Source organism: Alexandromys fortis, unplaced genomic scaffold (assembly GCF_014885135.2).
Source record: "Alexandromys fortis isolate MF-2015 unplaced genomic scaffold, M_Fortis_MF-2015_v1.1 scaffold_93, whole genome shotgun sequence".
NCBI lineage: Eukaryota > Metazoa > Chordata > Mammalia > Rodentia > Cricetidae > Alexandromys > Alexandromys fortis.
The window spans coordinates 6,911,559-6,935,404 of NW_026067970.1; the positions used below are offsets into that span (position 1 = coordinate 6,911,559).

A 23,846-nucleotide genomic window follows, 5' to 3' on the forward strand; every position below is an offset into this window, starting at 1 on the left:
ACTTTAGCAATACAGAAACTTTAAAATAACTGTCTTTATACTTTAGTTTAGAAAGGAAATTTATGGAATTCATTTAAACCAATTACCTAGCTCACGTTCTTCCTATCATTAATTCTATGTGACATGCTTTACTTTCAGGAGAAACTTAAAATTACATAATAAAAACATTCATATGTAAATCACACCATGGGAAAGAAAAATCACATTTTCCTTGTCCTCCACTGAATCCCATTTACTGTTTGGCTTCAGGATAATCTATTTTTATCCCCTTTCCCTGCTGTATCTATTATCCTTATTTTCTATTTTTGCTATTAATCAACTCCTTCATGGAGTTAAAATTCTGCTAAAATGAAAACTAGTACTTGACATATCTATCTTTCTGATTCTGAGTGCCTTAACACTTCCCTTTCTAAAAAGTTTATAAAGTAATGAAGTCAACTCACAGACACCCAAAAGAAGAGGACCAGGAAGTGGTCAATATTTCAGTGACCTCTTAGGGATGGATGCTGCCCAGTAAAAAAACTGGGGAACTCACTGACATATGGTCATCAGCAAACACACTGAGGTTTATATTCATGAATTTACAGATAATAAATTAAGCATTAAATACATATTCCTGTAGGATAATCTCCTCTGAAGAGACGAGCAAGTTCATATTACACAAATGGGAAAAAAAAGCATAAGAACAAAATTTAAACATTAAAAGATAACCTCGAGGAAATGAATGTTCTCAATTGGAAAAAAGAACCAGAAATTGTCTGTTCACTGGAGTTGTGACAAAGGCCAGCCTGGCTATCATTGCCATCATGAGCCAGTATGAAAGGCAAAATCTAAGTCAACAGCACTAACAAAAACAAAATGGCAGTCACTGTGCGGGGTACTTTTCCAGGCCTCAATCAGCACATCCAGGAGGTCAGGTTTTTTCTCCAGGCTCATCAGGTGCTGTGAAAGCCAAATTAATAATAATGGGTTGTAAAATGGCCTTTCATGTTTCATTACTGCTTCGAGGGTGGGGCAAACACAAAATAAAAACAAAGAAGAACAAACCTCAAGTGGGGTTTGTGTTCTCAGGTGGAAAAAAAATCTCCCATAATTCTAAGACCACAAGCCACCCCCCTGAGGCCCCTGGGAGGAGACAGCATGAGAGAAGGCCAAATGTGGGGCTTGGGATTGAAAGCTGTACACCTTCCCCAGATAGGGGTCTTTGTGGAAGAAGGAGAGTGAAGAAGCTCAGCTAAAATGGCGCGAGACACTGGCAGCCTCAGTCTATGTGAGGTCTTTTCTACTCTTCTGGATCTGAAAGAAAGAAAAAGAAAAAGAAAGGTGTCAATGCTGCCTTCCCTCCCCTCCACCCTCAGGCCTCCGGAGGAAAAAAAATATGGGGGCAAAAGGTCAAGGAGATCAATGGAACACTTCAGACTAGTTGTGGCAGAAAACCAGTTGAGAGAGAGGAGAACTCCTCTCCCCAAAACAAGACTCACTCTATACCCAAGGACAATCTCAGTGGAAAACCTTAAACCCCGACACACATACAAATATAAGGGGTCTTTAAACTGGGTCTGTAGACATTCAGTTCAAGCAATGTAGTTAATAAGCTACTTTATTTTGTAACCGAGAAGACAGTGGCTGATAGTCTGGCCTGTGTATTTCAATGGTCAGTGGGATCAGAAGAAATTGGATCACTCTAATCTTGTTTCCATGCAAAGAAAAACTTTCTTAGCAAGCTTGTCCCATTTATAGAAGCTTCCTAAAGACATTGCAAACAAGACATTGCATTCTCCAGCCCAAATCACCATGCAGATGGATCCAGAGTAAGAGCAGAGGAAGAAAACAAAGGGGGAAACATTATTAAATCAGTGGAAATAGACAATATTGGGACTTCTTCCCCCACCCGGTGAACTCTATCTCATGTTATCTCATGGGTCCTGGAGGGAATTTAAAACAGTAAAACCCCCTACAAGACTGGCTGGCAATGGTCCATTCATCAAGTCAGTGATCCTTCCCTGTGTAAAATGTTCCCTTCTGGAATATGGCAGTGCTAGGTTCTAGTCTTCAGGAAGGGTCACAGCCTCATGCACTGAAGGTTTCTGGGGCATCTCAGGACAAGGAAAGTCTCCCCTTCAGCTTTCAAGATCTCCCAAATAAGACTTAGCTGAAATTAGGCAGAAAACTAGTTAGGAGCTAGGAGAGTCCCTTTTGGTCTATTGTAATTACAGCCAATTCTGAGCTTTCCTGGGACCATTGATCCAGACCTCCTGCTGCTCCTCTCCATTTGGGGCTTGATGTTTGCTACGTTTACCCCCCATTAGCAACTGCACCCATTAGGGAGAAATAAAAGAAGAAAGCAAGCCTTGGATCAGTCTTTCTCCTCCGTTGGTAGCAACGAAGACATGGCAGGAAGGGAAGGACACAGGACAAATGCTAACACTGAGGATTAGAATTTTTCTGTAAGCTATATAGTTTGGTCCCCAAGGGAAATGAAAGCTGGATCTCTCAGTGCTCAGGCCCTGTCGTTATCAGCTCATCACTAGACTCCTGGGAGATGGTCTTCATGGCAGTCATCATAGTCCCAGGCACCCCTGGGTGCTCTCCTGCAAAACCCAGTTCTGTTACAATGGATGGCCTATGTTGGAAGGAAACTGAGGACAGTTTTCGCAAAAGCACCATCACTAAGCCTAGTTAGCCTACAAGGAGTGTGACAGCTGCCTGTTGTCCCAAGTAGCCATTATCGGGCTCTCAGGGACCTGCTGTCCAGACTTGATCCAGAGATGGAAAGTGGAACTCACGGTCTTTGAGGGATTCAAGGCCACCAGAAGATCTTCCCACCTTTCTAATCACAGCTTGAGTGTGAGACAGTGTAGAAGAAAGATTTAAAACAGAGTCGCCTTGCTTATCCTGTCTTTCCTATACCATTCTGCAGGCATGAGGTGTTCAGTGTGGCTCTTACAACCATTTAGGTTAAAGGTCATACTTTTAAGAAATGATAAAAGCTCAAGTGAGGGTGACATAGCTTGTAAAATGTGTTTATCATTCACATTGTTCAGGGTATCAGCAGAGTCTCAAGCACACAGATGTCATAAGAATCTGACCCTGGCCTTGAACAAAACACTCTAAGTATACCTCACTGCAAACATATTTCTTGTCCATTATTCTTGGATTTGGATTTTTTTTTCATGGCCTGATTCAGTTGTGTTTCAGACTCCAAAAAGCAAACTGACTTGGCTGAGGACAGATCAGTGCCCAAGTGCCCATATTCAAAAGGAAACATATCACGGCTGCCCCCATATGGAATCAACAAAAATATCACAGCCATATAGCAAGTGACTCGAAGATCTGCAAAATGGTAAACAGGGAAAAAATGGAGAAGATGAACTGTAAAACAAAACCTACTTTTAATTTTTAAATAAAAATTTTCTGGGATATGAATAGCATTTATTTTATATTTTAGTAATGAAAAATTATTATTTTAGAGCTATTTATTAGACCTTATCCAGGTGTAGATTTCTAATCTCAGACTGGCAGCTGCTTTAAAGGGTCATTTTCAATGGGCACATCTCCTCTTATACCCCAATAAAAGCTAAGACCGTAGAAGAATTGTTCTAAGTTAATTCAACTGCATCCACTACCAGTGTCACACCTCTGTTCAAACAAAATGCGCTGATCACGTACCCTAGCAGACCTAGTCAGACAAGTCAGATGGATCAATAGAAAAAGATACAGATGAATATATGATACGCGAATGTGGGACTCTAACTCCTGAAAGGCTGACCTATGCCACTGTCCCGCAGGATGCCTCCATCTGACCCCAAACACAATAAGATGCTAGAGTTGATAGGTTCTTGGGGCTCATGCTTGCCCTCACTCTTTCTTCTTAATCTATGTCACACCCCTGTAAATAATAGCGGTGCTAAGCTTTCCTTTCCTTTTCCTGTGCCCACACCTCCTTTGTGTAGCATGTTCTTTCTGCTAGGATTCAATGTGTCTTTCTGTTTTCACTCTCTGTTTAAGTAAAGTGCCACCTTCGCAAATGCCAGCACTCCAGCTATCCCTGCCAGACCGGTAAGTCCTGCAGTGGCCTGCATCCACACTGGTGTGGGCAAGGCACAGTTTCTGCATGAGACAGTTTGTTCAATCTTTGGATCTGAGAAGCCAAGAAGGAACCAGAGTCTGTGAGGCACAGAACCCTGGCCTGAAACAGCCTGACTGCCTTCCATGCTTTCCTCTGATTTCTTAGTTCGGGAAATCACAGGATGCTTCAGCACAGATAGAGGAAAAAGAGAATGAATCTGATGCTTTCCCCATAGTTCCAAAGTGCATAATGAAAATATCAGATATGGTAGCAATCTAGTGTTTGGAAACATATGCTCTCACCGGGCAGTCAGGGACTCCCTTCTTATGAGTACTCTAAGATAACGGCCAGGATTGGTTATCTGGCACACGTCTTGAAAATGTAGATATCTAGCCAAGACATAGAATTAAAAATGTAGACAGCCTTGGGTCAGCATATGCTATTTCAAAAGAAGTCGTTTTTCTAAAGGATTTAATCATATCAGTAGAGTTTCTCTGGGAAGATGCACTGTGACTTTTGTTTCTTTAATTGTTTATACAGAATCTCACAAAATGTACTTTTTTTTTCTAGAGGAGAAACAAACAAATATGTAATCGGTTATTACTATTTTATTTATACATGTTCTGGACACCAATATTAGTTTCAAAAAGAAAGAAAAAAATTATCTTTTCTATCAAAATTTATCCTTCCGCCACTGCCACTGACATCTATAGAGCCGGAAGCTCAGATCTAAATCCACAGCTTTGGAGCCTTCTTTGTTCTCCAGCCACCTTTCCTAGGGAGTTCCTTCTTCTATCACCCACCCTTCAATCCACTTGTTCCATTTTCCATGTCCACAGGCCTACCTCCTGATCCATGTTGTTTGAATCTGCTTTGTTTGCAAGACATCTTTGACTATTGAGACATTCCTTTCCTCTCCAGTCCTTCCCTCTACCTGATGCCATCTCTACACACATACGCCACACTCTAGTCCTGAGCTTAAGGAGGCGCTTTGCCTGGTCTGGTTAAACAGATTATCCATCAACCTTACCTGGCTTAGCTATAAACACATAGCTTCTGCACTAGCTCAATCTAAGGCAGGATAGATTTTCACTCAGACATTCAACCAAAGAAAGATGACCACATGCCTAGGTCAAGTCATAAAAAAAAAAAAACCTTATTAATGGCCAAGACAGTATTACATTCAACAAACCCAGTAGACCCATAAAAGTTTTCTTCAATGACAACCATGTAGATGAACACCAGGGCACAGATTTTAGAAAGACAATCATAAACAGCATCAAAGAATTAAGGGAATTTAAAGGAGACATGAACAAATACCTTATTGACTGACTGCAAGAAGCCAAGGATAAACACTCAAGTGATGTCCAAGAAAACATAAATGCACACCTGAATAAAATTATGAAGATAATTAAAGATTTGAAAACGAAATTCAATAAAGAAATAGAAATACTGAAGAGATATCAAGATGAAATGAAGACAGAATTGAGAAAACTTAATATTCCAACTGGAAATCTCAGTGAAAAGTTTTACAGGTGGGATGAATTGGGCAGAAGATAGAATATCAGGACTAAAAGGCAGAACAGAAGATCTAGACCAAATAAGTAGAGAATATGAAAAAAATAGAAAGAACAGAAAAGGAACAGGCAGGAAATGTGGGACAAGAAGATTAAACCTTCAAATTATAGGCATAGATGAGGGAGAAGAATCCCAAGATAATGTCATAGACCAGATTTTTAACAGGAAACTTTCCTAACCTAAAGAAATATATATCAATACAGAGAGAAGAAACACACAGAAACCTGACTAGACAACACTAGAAAAGAAACTCTACAAGGCATATTATTGTTAAAATGCTAAATATGCAGAATAACGAGAAATTATTGGGATCTGCACAAGAAAAAAAAAACACAAGTCACATCTAAATAAAAACCTTTCAGAATCACAGCTGACTTCTCAGTGGAAGCTCTGAAAGCCAGAAGAGCCTGGAGCAATGCACACAATGTTCTAGAAGTCTTGAACTGCCAACCCAGATTGCTGTATCCAGACAAAATATCTACCATAGTTGAAGAAGAAATAAAAACCTTTCACAAAGCCGGGCAATGGTAGTGCATGCCTTTAATCCTAGCACTTGGGAGGCAGAGGCAGGCAGATCTTTGTTAGTTGGAAACCAGCCTGGTCTACAAGAGCTAGTTCCAGGACAGGCTCCAAAGCTACAAAGAAACCCTGTCTCAAAAAACAAATAAACAAAAATTCACAGCATAAATGAAATAATATCTAAGCAAAAATAATGTTAAATAGAATCCTGGAAGTGATACTCTGAACTTAGTGAGGATTGGGCACAGCCAAGGGACTCTACAACAAAAACAAACAAAGCTATAACTAATGAAACATAAAGCATGACTTGAGAACCCAAAGAGAGAAAAGAAAACTAACACCATCATACTCCTTAGATAAAACTATAAAATTAACAGCTTTTACCCTCCACTCAAAAGTAACTGAATGGATTAAGAAGTAAAATCCATCTTTCTGTTGTCTGTAGAAATCCATCTGAGCTTTGAAGACAGGGACAACCTTCAGGCAAAAGCATAGAACAAAGTATCCCAAACATATGGGATCACCGAGCAAGCTGGCGTGCCATCCGAATATCTGACAAAAGAGACTTCAGACAAAAACTAATCTAGAGACAAAGAAGGGCACTTCATCCTAGTGAAAGGATAAATTAATCAAGAAAAGCTACAATGTTAAACATATGTATCAAACTCTGGCACATCCAGTTTCATGAAATGCATACTAATGGAAACAAAGACATAGCACAAACTCAATAATATTAAGTGACTTCAACATCCTACCGTCTCTAATAGGTCATCCAGACAAAAATAAACAGAGAATATCAAAATTATATGACCTTTTGCAACAAAAGGACCTAAAAGATATCTGTAGAATATTGTACCCAAACACTAAACAATATACATTCTCTTCAGCAGCACATGGAAGCTTTTCTAAAATAGACCACGTTCTGAGACACAAAACAAACCTTAACAGATGGGGAAAAATTGAAACAACTCCATGTGTACTAGTCAACCATTCTGCCTTAAAATTTAAAATCAACAATAATCACAACTCTAGTAAGTGTAATCAAACAACTTATTACTGAATGATGAATATGTTAAAGAAGAAAGAGGTCGAAATATTCTTGAAATTAAGTGAAAATGAAAATGCAAAACAACAAAACTCCAGGGACAGATTAAAAGCATCTCTACAAGCAAAATTTATAGCCCTAAGTGCCTACATTAAAAAATCAAAGAAAACACAAATTGATGGCTTAACATGAGAATTTGGAAAGCAAGAACAAACCAAGTCCAAACTAAGTAGATGGCAAGAAATAATAAAAAATCAAAGCAGAAATAAAATAGAAACAAAAAGCAATGCAGCAATCATAAGAAATGGTTCTTTGAGAAGATAAGAACAACAAACCGTTGGTCCAATTAACCAAAAGAGAAATAGTGCCCAAATTAACAGAATCAAAACTGAGCAGGGAAACATTACAACAGACATCAAAGAAAGAATATTATCAGAAAATACTTTAAAAGCTTGTGCTCCAATAAGTTAGAGAAACCCTGTCTTGAAAAACCAAATAAATAAATAAATAATAGAAAATCTAAAAGAAGTAGATGAATCTCTTGATGTCTCCAAGCTACCAAAATTCAACCAAGAAGATAACAACAATCTAAATAGCTCCACAGCAAAGAATGAGACTGGAAAGAAATAAAAAGCCTTCAAGCTAAAAAGCTCACATGCAGATGAATTCACACAGTAGAGCTGTACCAGGTTTTCAAAGAACTACAATACTTCTTAAATTATTCAAAAACTATAAACAGGAGGAACAATACAAACTCATCCTATGAAGCCAACTTTACTCTAATACTCAAATAGGTAAAGGCACAATTATGAACAAACAAACAAATAAGACAACAGACTAATATGCCTGATGAGCAGAAATACAAAAATACTAGCAAACTGAATGCAGGTAGAAGTCAAGAAGACCATCCACTGTGATCAGGCTCAATTCATCCCAGAAAGGCAGGTACATTCAACATATGTAAGTCAACAAATATAACAATCATATAAATGGACTTAAAGATAAAAGTCACGTGGTTTTCTCAATAGATGCAGAAAAAGCCTTTGACAAAACTCCAACATGCTTTCTTAATAAAATATCTAGAGCAAAAAGGCCTGGAGGCAACATACCTCAACATAATAAAGGCTATATATGACAAACACACAGCCAAAAATCATCATAATTGAGAAAAACGTGAAGCAATATCATTAAAATCAGGAATGGGATAGGATTGTTTACTATCCCCATTTTTTTTCAATATAGTACTAGAAAGACTAGCCAGAGCAATATGAAAATAGAAGGAAACTAAGAGATACAGATAGGAAAAGGAGTTAAATTATAACTGTTTTTATATGACATGACATTATATATAACCGATCCAAGAAATTCCACCAGAAAACTTCTAGAACAACCAAATATGATGTTCAGATAGCATCAAAGACAATAACATGTCTTGAGATAAACTTCAAGACATATTACAGAGCTATAGTAATAAAGGCAATATGGTAGTGATATAAAAACAGACACTTAGGCCAATGAAACAAAATAGAAGACTCTAACATGAGTACATGAAACTACAAACATCTGATATTTATAAAAAGCATCGTCAACAAATGGTGCTAGGATAACTGGATGCCACATGCTGACAAGCAAATTTAGTCCCATATTTATCCCTATACCCCTGCACAAAAATTATTTGCAAATGGGTCAAAGACCTCACTTTGAAACCTGAAATGCTAAAACCACTAGAAGAAAATATTGCCAAGATATAAGTGCAGGAAAGGATTTTCTGAAGAGGATTCCATTTTCTCCGAGATTAGGACCAACAATTAACACATGGGAACTCATAAAATTAAAAAGCTTCTTATATAAAGCTAAAGAAACAATCTATCAAATAAAAAAGCAAGAGAATGGAAGGGAATTTTTATCAGCTATATATCAGATAAATGATTAATATTCAGAATATACAAAGAACTCCAAAAAAGAGTGTGGGAAACAAATAACCCAATTAAGAAATGGTTAGAGATTGTCTTAGTTAGGGTTTTTATTGCTGTGAAGAGACACCATGACCAGAGCATGCAATTATACAGGAAAACAGTTAATTAGGCTGGCAGAGGATGAGTCCATTATCATCAGGGTGGGACATGGCAGCATGCAGGCAGACAGTGTTGGAGAAGGAAATGAGAAGTCTACATCTGATCCAAAGGCAACAGGAAGTAAACTGAACTAGACATATCTTGAGCATAGGAGACCTTAAAGCCCGTCCCCATAGTGACACACTTCCCCCAAGAAGCCAACACCTCTTAATATGGTAACTCTCTATTAAAATAGAGGGCCAATTAGATTTAAACTACTACAGGGATCTAAACATAAAGTTCTCAATAGAAGAAAGAAAAATGTCTATGAAATACCTCAAAATATGTTCATCATCCTTCACAATTAGTAAAATGCAAATTAAAACAACACTGACATTTCATTTCACCCCAGTCAAAATGGATAAGATAAACAAAACAACAGTCAGCAAATTCTAGAGAGGCTGTGGGAGAAAGAGGATATTTATTCACCGTTTATCAGAATGCAAATTAGTGTAGCCTCTGGAAATCAGCGTGGAGAATGGTCAAAAAAGAACTAAAAATAAATCTATGAAATGATCCAGCTACACCAGTATTAGACAGATGTCCAAAAGTATCAACATCCTACTCCACAGTTACTTACTTGCCCAGCACTGTTCCTAGACATCCTATTTACAATAGCAAGGAAATGGAAACAGCCTAATATCCTTCAGCAAATGAATGTATACTGAAAATGCAGCATCTCTACATTTGTTGAATGCTATTTAGTTGTAAAGAAAAATGAAATCATGAAATTGAAGGATGGACCTAGTAATGTTCATATTGGATGAGGTAACCCAGACCTAGAAAGGCAAACATTGCATGTTTTGTCTCATCTGTGATACCTAGTTCCAAAGCTTCAGATGAAAGTATATAATATGGAGTTACCACAGAAGCCAAGAAAGTAATAGGGACCATGGGGATGCTGAAGAGGGCAAAAGCAGGATTCAGATGATATTAAAGGGGAAATAGAAAAATAAGGAGGGGACCAGAACTAGAAGGGAGGTCAATACAGAGGGGGAAGTAGAATAAATAGCACCAAGGTTGTTTGACAAAGTCTCATGGAATCATTTCATATTTTGCACACACACATACACACACACAGACAGACAGAGACAGAGAGAGACAGAGATAGAGACACAGAGAAAGAGAAAGAGAGAGAGAGAGCAAGTTATACCACTTGGGCAAACAATGCACCCTGTAAGAACACAAACTATCCAAAATCTCAGTACTAGCCACAAGAACCTCCTCTCATGTGGCTGGTCAGGATCCTCCAGATGACTCTTTAAATTCAGGTTATTGCTGTTGCTCTTGGATCCCTCTCAGAGGTTGAATTTAAGTTCCTGTTGTTGGATACAGCACACACTTAGGACACAGGACTTGGATTATTCCAGGTTGGATCTGATATGAAAGCCTATTTCCTACAGTCTAGCTACCATAGTACCAGAAAGTACTATGAAGCTGCCAAGGAATGGAAGCATTAAACAGTCCTACCCAGCTTGTGACACCTATGAACCACAACAACGACCATGATGGCAAGGTACAATAGTGACACTCACATATGGATGATAACCAACATTGGTTTAAGTGGATTGGAGGCGCACTTAACATGAGGAAAATCATGCCTGTTCTTAGATGTCTAACCAGCTACCCATAGGTAATGAGATCATGGATCATAGAACAGAATGTACTACTTGCCAGCATAATTTCTAGACTAAATTCAAAATCCTATGTTTATACCTAAGGTAAGTGTAGCTATCACCACTCATCAAAGAAACTTCTCTTTCCAGAAAATGCAGACTCTCCATGGAAAACCACAACTGTAACAATGCAAAGATCAATGGTTGGTAGGATGCCTAGCCCCAATAGGCAAATCTGCAGCACAACTCCTGCATCTCTGGCTCAGGGAGCATCACAGAAAAGGTAAGAAAAGGCTCTACGTGTCAGAATTCCAGGAAGCCTGCAGCATGATTGCCTCTTTTAGAATTGGCTACATCAACAAGACCTGAATAATTATAGTATTCATAGCTGTGCCAACACAGAGAGGGGAGAAGTTCATGTGGCCCCCACTCTTAGACAAAACTTCAGGCAACTAATAACTTCTGAGAGAAGAACTGGTATCTCTCAAGAATAAGTTCTCAGCCTAATGCAACATTATTGGCCATGAAACCATATACATACAAACAACAAAAATGGACCTAGCAGGTTGTATTTATACATTTGTACTATGTATATACACACTTACATATGTAATAATAATAATCAAAGTAAAAGAGACTATTAATTTGAGAGTGGGATGGAACATGGGAGGAGTTGAAGGAAGTGACCTAGCAAGGGCTGGAGGGAAGAAAAGGAAGGAGTTGAAATAATTATATTTTAATTAAATATATAAAAAAATATATTTTTGATTTTCTCTGTCAAGCCAGGCTCCTTAAGAAATATAATAAGACATCAAGAGTGTAATGAAATGCCAAGAAGAAAAAAAATGAAACAATGAAAGTTTATATATCAATAATTGAAAGGTAAAGTTGCTTAAAAATACTAAATTTTGTCTTCAACAAAGAACATGCAATAAGCATTTGTTTGATGTTTTAACTACACAGATATTTGATAAGAGACTGGGTTCTAAGTAACTGGACCCAAAGCATGAATGGGTTCCAGATATTTTCCTTCTTATAACACAATTTAATTTTTAAACCCATTAATCTTCCATCATATCACACACACACACACACACACACACACACACACACACACATAGTGTATATTCATCATGGTTATAAACTTGCAAGGCACAGAGTCTACAAGGGAAAATCAATGGGTGCCACACACCACCTTCTGCTGCATAATCTACCATTGTTTTACTCTAAAATTATATTCACAATGCATTGATCTGCGGTGGGTGTTAGTTCCAAGAGAATTGATGGCTCTGATTCACCATGACTCATCAGTGCTAGGGCCATGAGTAAGCACAGGCCCTGCGTTTCCCTGATCCTAAGAGGGAAGGCCATCACTAAAATAAGCAGAGATTTCACAAGTCTCCATCTGCCCCCTTCTCACTCACATCCATATTGGTCCACAGGCTTTCCAAAAGCCAGCCTCAACACAACAAAAACAGATTTCTGCATAACTGAGCTCACAGAAACTCTTACTGTTTGGTCAGTGTACAGAATAGATTCAAAACTTCATTAGAAAGCAACAGAGATGCATACAAATAAAAATGTTTAGGCAACACAGTCGAGTGGAATCAGTAGTGAGGCACTGTCCTGGAGCATGGCAAGCACCTGAAATAACAAAGCAGCTCTTCCCTCCATTCACTGGCAGGGACATGGGAGTTGTTTAGACATTAAAGTACTTGAGAAAACAAGATTGCATAATGCTTTCAAGAACAACCATTCCCATGCTTCTTCATGCTACAGCACAGTGTTCAGTCACTGCCAGTTTGTTTAATTAGGCCAAAGGAGCTTCCGTGGACAAATGGCTAAGGGAATAGGACATTAGTCAGAACATGTGCTGTCATAATGAGTTATCTTAATTGGGACCCAGAGCACTCCAGATGTTTGGTTGCTTTGCACTCATGAAAAACAACCCACAAGGATGCTGGATTCTTTCATGCTAAGGGCAATTCATTTATCTGAGAAATAAGTTTACTTTTTCTTTCAATGCATAGAAATCTACAGCAAGATACTTTCCCAAAGCAAGAAATAGTGTTATCCTCTGAGGAGAATGCATATACTTCTCTCCTGTAACATAAATATATATACATATATACATATATGTACATATATATGTATGTATATATATAATATTTATGTGTGTATGTGTGTGATAGATGATAGATAGATAGATAGATAGATAGATAGATAGATAGATGAGATTATATATATGGATGAGCTTAGGTATTTGTGGAAAATAACCTCCAAATATTTATCTTTGTGGAATTGCAATAGTGCAGAGTACTGAAAGTAAGCTGAACAATGAAGTTAGTAAGAGCTAATTCTAAACTAATTAGAAAGGACTCCAGGTCCCAGCTCAGTAATGCCAACTTGGTTATGGGAGAAAAGGTTGGAAAACTGCAAGAGTTCCCAGACTTTTGTCATTTTGGCTTGCTATTTTTGTTATACTATATATATGCTATAGAAATAGTAGGATAAGAAGGTAGATTATTAAGTCTATTTTTAAACAAAAATAGCAACTACTTAATTTTAAATATTTTACATTGATTTGGAATTTGTATATTGATACAGATTTAAGGTTGTTTTTGTTAGAACATACTGTGCATATATTTCTACTGTTCAAGTTATTGTACCTATAAAGGTCATCTAACAATTTAATGTAAATTTCTAGTCCCTTAAAAGTTATTATTACAAACTATTTAGGATAGTAAAGAAATGCATAGTTAGTCACTTATTACAATCAAACTTGTAATCTTGTTAGGTATGTTTTCAAAGTCAAACACAGATATATTTTAGGTAGACATGTAGGAGGTCTTCAAACACTTCAGAAATCTACAGAAAATGACATTTAAGATATGTTAATAACATAGGATCTTTTTTATGACAAGGCATGTCTACTCCTGGAAGCACCAATTTACTTCAGAAAAGACAATGAGCATAGATGAAACTCCATATGGGGTTTACTCTTTTTTGTAGTAAAAATAAGCCACTAGGCAAGATAATAGCCTTGCCTCAACTGTTGACAGTATGTTGTCTAAACTAGACAAGCATAACACAAAAGAAAGTGAGTGTTGAACTTTGCCAAGACAAGGTAGGAACATCTTTCAGAATACACAGAAAAGTCTACCAGATATGTTAAGCCTAAAATCTGAAGATAAATGCTCCATCATTGCAGAGGAACTGTGGGTGATTGTCCAGGCAGCCAGCTGTTTCTATCATGTCTCACAGTTTTTGGAAGTTGCTTGCTTGCACTTCCTGCTTACTCGAGTAATATTTCCTTCTCAGGTCTATGATGGAGTTGAAAACTTTATAGTTATAGTTGGTTCCTGTTACAAGATTCAGAAAAGAAATTCACTGAAGAAATGTAAAGTGTATGAGGTTGAGAAACAAAAAGATAATTCTGGGTTGGTAATGCAAGTGAATTAGGTACAACACTTTGGACTTGCCAAAATAGGATAGATAATGGAGTATTTTCTCTGAACTTGTCAAATGTTTATGGACTAGATATTGTTAATATATTTATCTCCTGTATATATCATATATAGTTATTGTACTTATTGTATATAGTTTTTCTTATATTAGTTATAACCTTGTTATATCTTTGACAAAAAAGGGGAAATGTGGCGATATTCTGTTTGTGTTCTAATAAAAAAGAAAAAAGTAACAACAAAGAAAAAAGCTTGCCTGGAGATCAGAATGCAGAGTTAACCACTAGTTAACCATAGAGGTCAGGCTGTGGTAGTACACACCTTTAATACCAGCACTTGGGAGGAGGAAAGAGGAAGTGATGACTGAGTAGAAAGAGAGGAAGTGATAAGGCTGGGCAGAGACAGGAGGCTGCCCCTTTCTGACTGAGAAGTTGATGAGGTAAGAAGTGGTTGTGGCTTGCTCTTTTGTGTCTCTGATCTTTCAGCATTTACTCTGGTATCTAAATCTGGGTTCTTATTATTAAAACCAATTATAACGATTTGAAGGCACACTTATAGAGTACAGAGTTTGTGCCAATACAGTGAAGAAAACCTCTCAGAAGAATCAAAACAATAGAGAACATCTGCTTAAAGACAGCAAAGTTTCCAAGATTAAGAACCAAGAAAACAATTAAGAATGACTAGAAAAAGATAGCAACACATCTGTCTGTAAAGGAGACCAAAAGGATGCTGCAGGACAATCTCGTTGCCAGGACACTAGCCACTTAATAGGGCCCAGTCTCACTCTTCCGAGCAGGTGCATTCCAAAGACTAGGATACTCCATCTCACAGCCTCCAGTGGGTCTCAAAAGTAAGGATGGAAGGAAAGTCACTGAGAAGCTCCATCAACTTGCCCTGGCTATCAAATACAGTAAGAGCCACTAAAAAAATATTTCTAATGTTATTTCCGTATTTTAAGTCAGCCTAAGTACTAATTTATATATTTCTTTCAATTAATTCTCCAAGTAGAGGGATTTAATGACCAAAAGGAAGCATAAGTGAAAATTATAAAATTCTTTTCCACTTTATCCTACCAAGAACTGGATTTAGTCTTGGTTAGGATTTTGAATTAAAATAGCATCAAGTCTCCGAAGCTCTAAGTCTTGCTGATTCCAAAGCAACAATGAAAGATATGAAATACTCAGCCTGTTTTCCTACAAGCTCATAAGCACGAGGCATACTGGTTCCCTTTTGAGTCAGTTGCAGGTGGGTGTCATAGTTGGATGACAGGGACAGAGGGCAGGGCTTGTCACTGTTTACTGCAGCCAGCTCATTGTAACAGTTCAAGAACAGGATCAAGAATCAGGTTCACAAAACAATCACCTTTTCTGCTTATTTGTTCCTGAGAACCTAGAACTTATTTTATCACTGCACCAATCAATTTAATTCTTTTTTAAAACTTGGGAACAATTCAGTTTAAGGGCACAGTTAAAACAAAGCTTTATGAAGATGATCAAATTTAGCTTACAATGCACATGTAAAGGAATCATGCCAGTTCTTTAAAAAAGCCACAAAATGAAGATTGGGAGGCAGCTCATTGTTAAAACCCTTGGCTAGCATGCACAGGCCCTGGGTTTGCTCCTCAGCAATGAAGATGACAATGATGACGATGATTATAATGATGATGCTACCCTATGATGTTCAAGTTTCCATGTTAAAAATTAGGGGCTTGATGGATTCTAGGCTTTCATGCTGTAGGAACTCAAATAGTGGAGCATGGTCAGTTGTTAAATGCATGATGGGACAGGTGTCTGAGTCCTGACTTTAAGGCGATACTGTTCCTCAACAGAGCAACTTCTGGGCTGAGTTGCCTTGACTTGGTCTGATGATATTTGACAAAGAGCCTCTGGTATTGGAACAATGTTTCTCATTGGGAGTATAGCTAAGAAATCACCATTTTGTATTGCATTTCAGTTCTGCACAATTCACTTCTTAGTCACAGTTATTCAAGGAGGGCTCACTCAGTAGGCAAGCAGTTTCTGGTTGCACGAGCAAGCTGGTGAGAAATTACCGGTGTGAGTTCCCTAGGTATTATATGATAAGACACCTGGAGAGAGCTTTCTGGTTGCTTTTAAAAACAAGCAGTTTAAATACAAAGTTTTACATATGAAAGTAAAGATGGGTGCCATTATGGTTATAGCAAAAGTGGTTGATACCTTCCCTCAACCTTATTTTTATTTTTATTATTTTATGTGTATGGTTGTTTTGCCTGCAAAGATGTGTATGTGACACATCTATGAAGTACCTGGAGATGCCAGAAGAGATAAGATGCCTTATCCCTGGATCTGGAATTGTATGCAATATGGATGTGAACCAATATGTGGGTGCTGGAAATCAAAGCCTGGTCTTCTTCAAGAGCAACAAATGTTCTTAACTGCTTAGCTATTGTTTCAGCTTCCATTTATTTTTTTAAAACTTTGTTTCATGTTTCCCAGGATGGTTCTGAACCCAAGGATGACCTTGAACTTCTTTTTATTTCTTTTTTTCAAAATATATCTTTACTTATTTTTTGAGAACTTCAGGTGAGTATACAATGTGGTTTGAGCAAATCCATTCCTGAAACCTTTTAATAGGTATTAAAATTGTCACCCTCAACTTTCTTTTTATTCCTCAATTTGATTACCCAGCATTTGTTCTTCAAAGATACTCTATCCAAACTATTTAACATACATCTTATTGAACAGGATATCATCAGGGAGATAAAATTCAAAGAATATGATGCCCTTCACAAACACCACTTCTTAAAAGCCTGCTTTATCTGAATATCATGCCCATGCATGAAGAGGTGATGAGGAAGGAGGCAGGGTTACAGGTGAAACAATGAAATTTGTATGAGAGATGAGGGTAGATGGCGCCATCTAGAAGGCCCAGGTGGAGAGGGTAATGCAATTGCCACTCCCAGCTTTAAGAAGAGTACAAAGTTGTTGGTTTAAAATTAAAGCTGTACCCATGAAATCCATCCCATAACAGACCTATTCACGACACTGCAGGCTCATTAATTAAATGCTTTGTACTGTAGGCCCATTCATTCATGAAGTTGCTCTACCCTGCAAGCTCATTCATGATGCGCATCATACTGCTGACCCTTGGGACTCTGTAGGATCATTCCCCTTGATCCTGCATTCTCACTGTCTTCAGTACTTGTTCTTGCTCGTGAAAACTGGAGTCCAAGAAAGTACATTTTGATTCCCAGACTGACACTGAACAGATTCTCGTGTTTCTTTTTTAGCAAAAGTAATAACTTATTCAAGATAAGAAATGTAAAAACTAAAAACATTAAACATAGCCTATTTATGTTGTGCCATCGGTGCCTGCAAGCTCATGGATGAGCAATGCGTGTTTGTCTACTGAATTGCGGTCAGCAAGTCTAGAATCAGCTTTTTTATGAAGTCTGCTACAGAGAACATCAGGAAGGAAGAGGAGGCGTACAGAAAACATTTGTGATGAGACAGTACACTGGAGAGGAAGACACAGCGGGCATTTGCGACTTGCTGCCGAGAGAGGCTAGTGCTCTTTACCGCAATGAGGCCTCATTCAGGGTAGAATGTGAGGACACATTCACAGCCCTGCTCCCCTCCTGGCACAAGGCTAACACATTTGCTGCCATCGCACACTATATGGAGACCGTGACGAGAATGACACTCTTACCATCTGTTTTCTTTGAATCATTTCCGGTGCTGGAGTGATCCTTCTTGTCGACCTTATTTTTCCCATCTTTCAAGTCACCTGCAAACAAAAAACATGACAAACTGAGTGTGTGCAGCTGAGGAGGTAAAAACGCTTCCAACCTGTCAGGGTGAGACAGCACAGAGGCGTGAGAGAGCACATACCCTGGTATCTGCATCATCTGTGGCCACGTGATAGGTTCTGAAAATCGGATGACAGTCAGAAATGAAAACTAGAATATCCGCTCCAACAAGGTTGTACTTATGTCAAAGCTATTTTTCTCAAAGAGACAACTCAGTTCTTTTGTTTGGCTATGAAGTAAGGGAAAACCTGGAATTCAAGTAAGCTATACTAGTTAATAGCTAGCTAGCTATGTTAACTAATAGTTATGTTTTAGTTTCTTATCTGCAGAATGGGAATAATAATGTCTACTGTGCATACAGGATGGTGGGCAGATGCACTCGAGCCATTTAAGTGCTAAATGTAACACACGTTGTACTGCTCCAAGGCAGTGGTCCCTATTCTAAGATAGAGCTGCCTGTGTTATTCGAATTAATGGGCTTGTCAAACTATTGTTTTCCAAAGTTAAAAATACTATTATCACAAAGGTGAGCATACATACGTAAAGAAGGTACATAACTCATTGATGAGAAAGAGAGAGAGAACAAAGTGATCCTAAGGACAACCGAGGAAGTGGGTGTCTACAGGTGCCGTAGAAGTGTGTGAAAACAAGGCTGGAATAGAATAGACAAAGTGTTGATCACAAAAGGATAATGCACATGACCTTCAGGCAATCTTCTGAACAAGTCAGACTCTCTTCTCTACCAAATAACTTTACCATCATGTGAATCAAGTACCAAAAAGCAAATTTAAACACACCTGTATTCGCCAAAACTATGCGTCAGCAAGCTATGGTCCAATCTGGTAGGCCACCCATTACAGTCAATGACATGTTACTGACGCTCGGCAGGTGACTTACCCATATCTACCTATTGTCTGTGGTGGTTTCATTTTGCAACAACATAGTTGACTGTGTGTGGCCAAGACAGACAGCTTATGAATATTGCCCATGTGGCCTGCTATGGAACAAGGAGTTACCCCTTGTTGAGAATAGCCATCCTTGGGGATCTGTTTCATAAATGGAGTAACATTGAAGAGAACAGAGGGGTGCCTTGTTCCAGCCTCATTCCCAAGTTTTTGATATTTTTGTTACTAGTTTTACTAATGGCACCTTGTTTTCTCACCCTCATACAGCCAGGAATACCTTATTACTCAAATTCTACATAATCACAGCATTGATAAGATCCCAGCAGTAAGGTTTGCAGCGAGCTGCTCTGGCAGGATAAGTACGAGAGAAGAATTTCATCCTTTTGCAGTGTGTGCTGCAGTGTGCCAAGTGCTTTGCACATAATCACTGCATTGGCGTCTTACAACAACCCCAGTGTGAAGGATCCACAGTGGAGAGAGCACATCACAGACTCCTTAGGCAAGTCAGTGAGCTACCAGCTCACCTAGTGTTGGAGGATGCTTTCCACATGGAGACATCCCTAGGCAGCACCGTAGCCAGAAGAGCAAAAGCTGCCCCAGGGGACCACCACTAGTACATATTTCAGCCATAACTCTGGCCTCACCGTCTACCCTAGCCTTACATCTGCATCATCCACCTGACAGCGACTATCCGTCTGTCTGAAGTTACCGGTCAGAAAATGGTTTTGAATAAAGACCAATGATGCTTCTATAAAGTGACTGTGCTTGAGCTGATTTACAGGGAGTTGGCCCCAGGCAAGTATCAACACTTCCAGGGAAGAAATAACAGGATGCATGAATGGGTCCAGTTCCAGAGGCCCAGCTCTCCCCCACTGTGTCTGCAGCCTTCCTGTGCACTCACACTTTAGATTTCAGGCTCTCCAGTGCTGTTTGCATCTTAAAGGTCTTTTCCTTAGCTAGGAAGAAATGGTAACAGTAGGATAACTTGAGGCTATTTTTGGCTGTGATATATTCTATAGAATATATAGAATCCTTTCAACAACTACACCGACGGCTGGAAACTAGGCCTCATGACTCCACTGCCTGGCTTTGTGTGATACACACAGTAAGACTGACTTTTATACCTACAGCTGATTAGAAATGAGCATTTGACATGAATATTAGGTTGTATTCAAATTCCATTGTCCACAATAAAATACCACTTGGCTACAACCTCACTTATGTGTTCAAGAACTGTCCTTAGCTGAGGATGATGTTGAGTAGCTGTGACACAAAGTACGGGCTGTGAGGTCAAAGGGATTTAGTCTCTGGCCCATTACAAAAACACATACCATCCCTTGTCTTCTGCACAGTGTCAGGGTTTGACCTTCCTCTGGTTCCCACCTCTTCCTAACAGTACTGGGCTTGGCAGACAGTAAGCAAGAGTTGACTATAGAACAGAAAATGGGAATTCCCCAAAACCAAGGATTTCTACTTGATGAGTGCTTAAGTCTTTTAATATCAGAGTTTTAATTTTCCCATCTGTAACATGGAAATATATCTATGTTAGAATCTGTACGTATACCTGTGTGAATGTGTATGGACATGCATGTACATGGATGCACATGTGTGCACACACACCTGTGGAGGCCAGAACTTAGCCTTGTGTATCCTTCATGCACCATCAACCTTGTGTTTTGAGGCAGAGTCTCTCACTGGCTTGGCTACCTTGATTATTGCTGAACACTCACGAGAGGCTGGGGCTTTGAACGGGTTTTATATGTGCTTTACACAGAAGGGGAAGGTTGTATATTTTAACTAAGATCTCCAAGAAAAGAGAAGCAACAAGACTGTGACTTGAACACAGATCTGTTTGCAAGGGTGCCCTGTTATCCGGTCAGAGCCTGGCATTTGCAAGCTTCAGGAACAGATCTCCCTGCCCATCTGTAACAGCGGAGCTGGTTCTCTGTCTGGACATGCACCTTAATCTCTCCATCTCTCCAGCTGAAAGCCTCTCCCCAACCTGACTCAGACTAAAACACTGAAAATCAGAAACCATCCCCTTCTGAAGACACCACAGACTCTTTCCTCTTCTCTCTACCTCAGCTACCCACTGCAATCTCTTCCTTTGTGTAGGACTCTTGGGAAGTTTACCTGCTACTCTACATCCCTCATCTCTGCATCAGGTACACATTCCTTTAGGATTATATGTGAGGGTGTGAGAGTGTTTATTTCCCCACAGCATCACAGGTTTCCTCTACCCTTTCCATTCCTACACCCCTCAGACTAACATAGAGTTTGACAGAAAGTTGGCAATAAATGTTTATTGCATTAAATACAAGAACCCATCAATTGTCTGAAAATGCCAGTGGCTCATTGCCCTCAGTTCAGCTGGACCATTTGGATTTTAGAATTGAAAATCTATAGGAAAGGTTTTCAACTACAGCCAAACCAGGCTGACTGGTCACCTACTGTGTGTGCTTTAGCCATTTGAAGGTCCAGACACACACTTTGGGAACAGGTCTCCTGAAGACTGGAGCCTGGCCTGGTTAAAGGGATGGGGTATTTATTTGGAAGGTTGACTTTTCTCTACTCATTTTGGAAGTTAGCAACCCAGGCCAGGCTTGTTCTTAGGAATTTGCATCCCTTGTGAGAGTCTCCAGGGCATCAGGAAAGGCCAGAGAGGTGGAGCTAAGCTGGTGGCCATAGGATGGGGTCCTGATTGCATCCATGGAGGAACATGGAGCCATGGGAGCTGCCAGCAAAGGGAGGGTGTCACCAGGTTCTGCTTGTCACATCATTGCCACCCCCAAAGAGCCTTTCCCAGGCAGTCCCTTCTCACCATTCTGCTGTTTTTCTCCTGCCTTGTCGCCTTTGGGGTTCTTCGCCTTGTTTGTACGGGCTCCATTGACTTGACCTTTCGCTTCTCCTGATGTCTGCTTCTCAGCTTTGCCTTGTTCAGTTTGGCTTTGGGCTTCCATTTCCTTTTGCTTTTCCTCCGCAGCCAGGCGATCCTTCTCTTCAGCTTCCTTTTTGGCTTTCTCTTCTGCATCCACAGCAATGAGGAAAGAGAAGGAGAGGCCTACCATTAGGACAATGACCTTTTTGGAAACATAATCAACGACAATGTTCACGGGAAACTAGTACAGTAAAATGACCTAAGTGGCCTATTGAGAGTGTTGGATATATTCTTGATTAACTCAAGTCAGACTGGCATGTGTATTTAGCATATCGATAAGACAGATCACATCTGAAAGCAGTGAGTTGGGAGGGGGCCTGGAGAACATAATAATGGCAATGCAATCCAGACGGCAAGCTGTTCTTTCTGCTGATAACCTCTAGCGAATGTGCCCTCATGCAAGATTCTATGCTCAGCGGTCTTCAAAGGTTGATTCTGATCATCCTGAAAGTTAGTTTGTAACCCTATTTTATGGGTATGAAAATGAAGACTAAGAGACATTATCACACTTCCTCCAACCACAGTAAGACACATATATGTCACACACACGTATATATATGGTATTTTATATATGTATATATAAATGCATATGGTATTTTATATGTATATATGGTGTTTTACATTATATGTATATATAGTATGTAATATATATATATATACACGCATATATGTGGTATTTTATGAGGTTTGCTTAGAATACAGAACCCAAACATTAACAACTGAGTATGGAACAAAAATTTGGGGGAAATAATCATCATTAGAAGACTACAAAATCATGCCAGAGTTTGTGGATTTAAAACTAGGAAGAGGTAGGCTAAACCTCATAAAACTAAAAGCAAGTCCCCAATCCTCAGGATGAGAGGGAGCCTTCAGTTTGGTCAGGAATCTGCTCTGGGTCGTCCCTTTGACTGATTAGCCATATTATTTCTAACACAACTGACTGACTATGTGCTTAATGAAAATACAGTGTAAGTGCATACTTATATCAAATATTTATGAAAAGATTGACTCATTCATGCAGCTGGTACTTGCTGAGCAGCTATATTTTCAAGAACAATTTTAGAAACTGGGGATATGACATCAAGCATGACAGAACCATGGAGAACCTTATAATTGAATAAACAAATGGCTAAGTTTGAATGTTGAAGGCTTATTGGAAAAACTGGTTACAGAGAGATAGGACAGGATGAAACACAGTCAGCACAGGGCAAGAGGTGGCTTTAAACAGAGGTGTGGAGAAGCTTTTCTTGAGAAGATAGAATTTGACCAAGTGATGAGAAGCCAACTAGAAAATTATCCGTAGAAACTGTAGCATTCATCAGAGAAACTAAACAACATGGAGGATATACGAGGAACATGCTCCTTGTGTTCATGGATGTTGAACTGGCCCCTGAAGGAGATTTGGCAAGGAGTTAGTCATAGATAAAGTGCTCAAATGATCAAGGACAGGTACAGATCAGATCATGGAGGCTGGAGGGCATAGCAGGTCTGGACTCTAGAGAACAGCACATAAGAAAGGCCCCTAAAACAGCCAAACTCCTTGTAAGTTCAAGGGGTTTGCCCCACAGAGCTCACTCTAAGTATACTCCTGACATTATCAACCTCCTCTAGGAAAAGCATTATTGCATTTTTTTTCTACAGATGAGTGAAAAACTCCTTACCTCATTACTAGGGGTCTCTGTCTTCCCCTTGGGTTAGTGTTGGTCTTTGAACTGTTTTCATACAGTATGATTGCTTTAATCCAGTGAGCCCCGGAGAGCTGGTGCATCTCATGTTTTCCTTTGTGTTAGCTGCTAAAGCACTCCAAGTCC

At 39.1% G+C, this 23,846-nt stretch overlaps 1 protein-coding gene across 6 annotated transcripts in view; it reads right to left on the bottom strand.

Annotated features, from left to right (window-relative positions):
• Positions 1–23,846, bottom strand: part of Pde1c (phosphodiesterase 1C) — a 433,383-nt gene that overhangs the window by 38,448 nt on the left and 371,089 nt on the right. For 5 of the 6 annotated variants that reach the window (XM_050155518.1, XM_050155519.1, XM_050155515.1 and 2 more), the window contains 2 exons: positions 21,919–22,122; positions 18,093–18,170 (listed from right to left, as the gene is read on the bottom strand). In XM_050155518.1, coding sequence (XP_050011475.1) covers positions 18,093–18,170; positions 21,919–22,122 — 282 coding nt within the window. Of the gene's footprint in view, positions 1–923; positions 1,297–18,092; positions 18,171–21,918; positions 22,123–23,846 lie in introns of those variants that run through there. The other variant, XM_050155516.1, reaches the window with a different exon arrangement.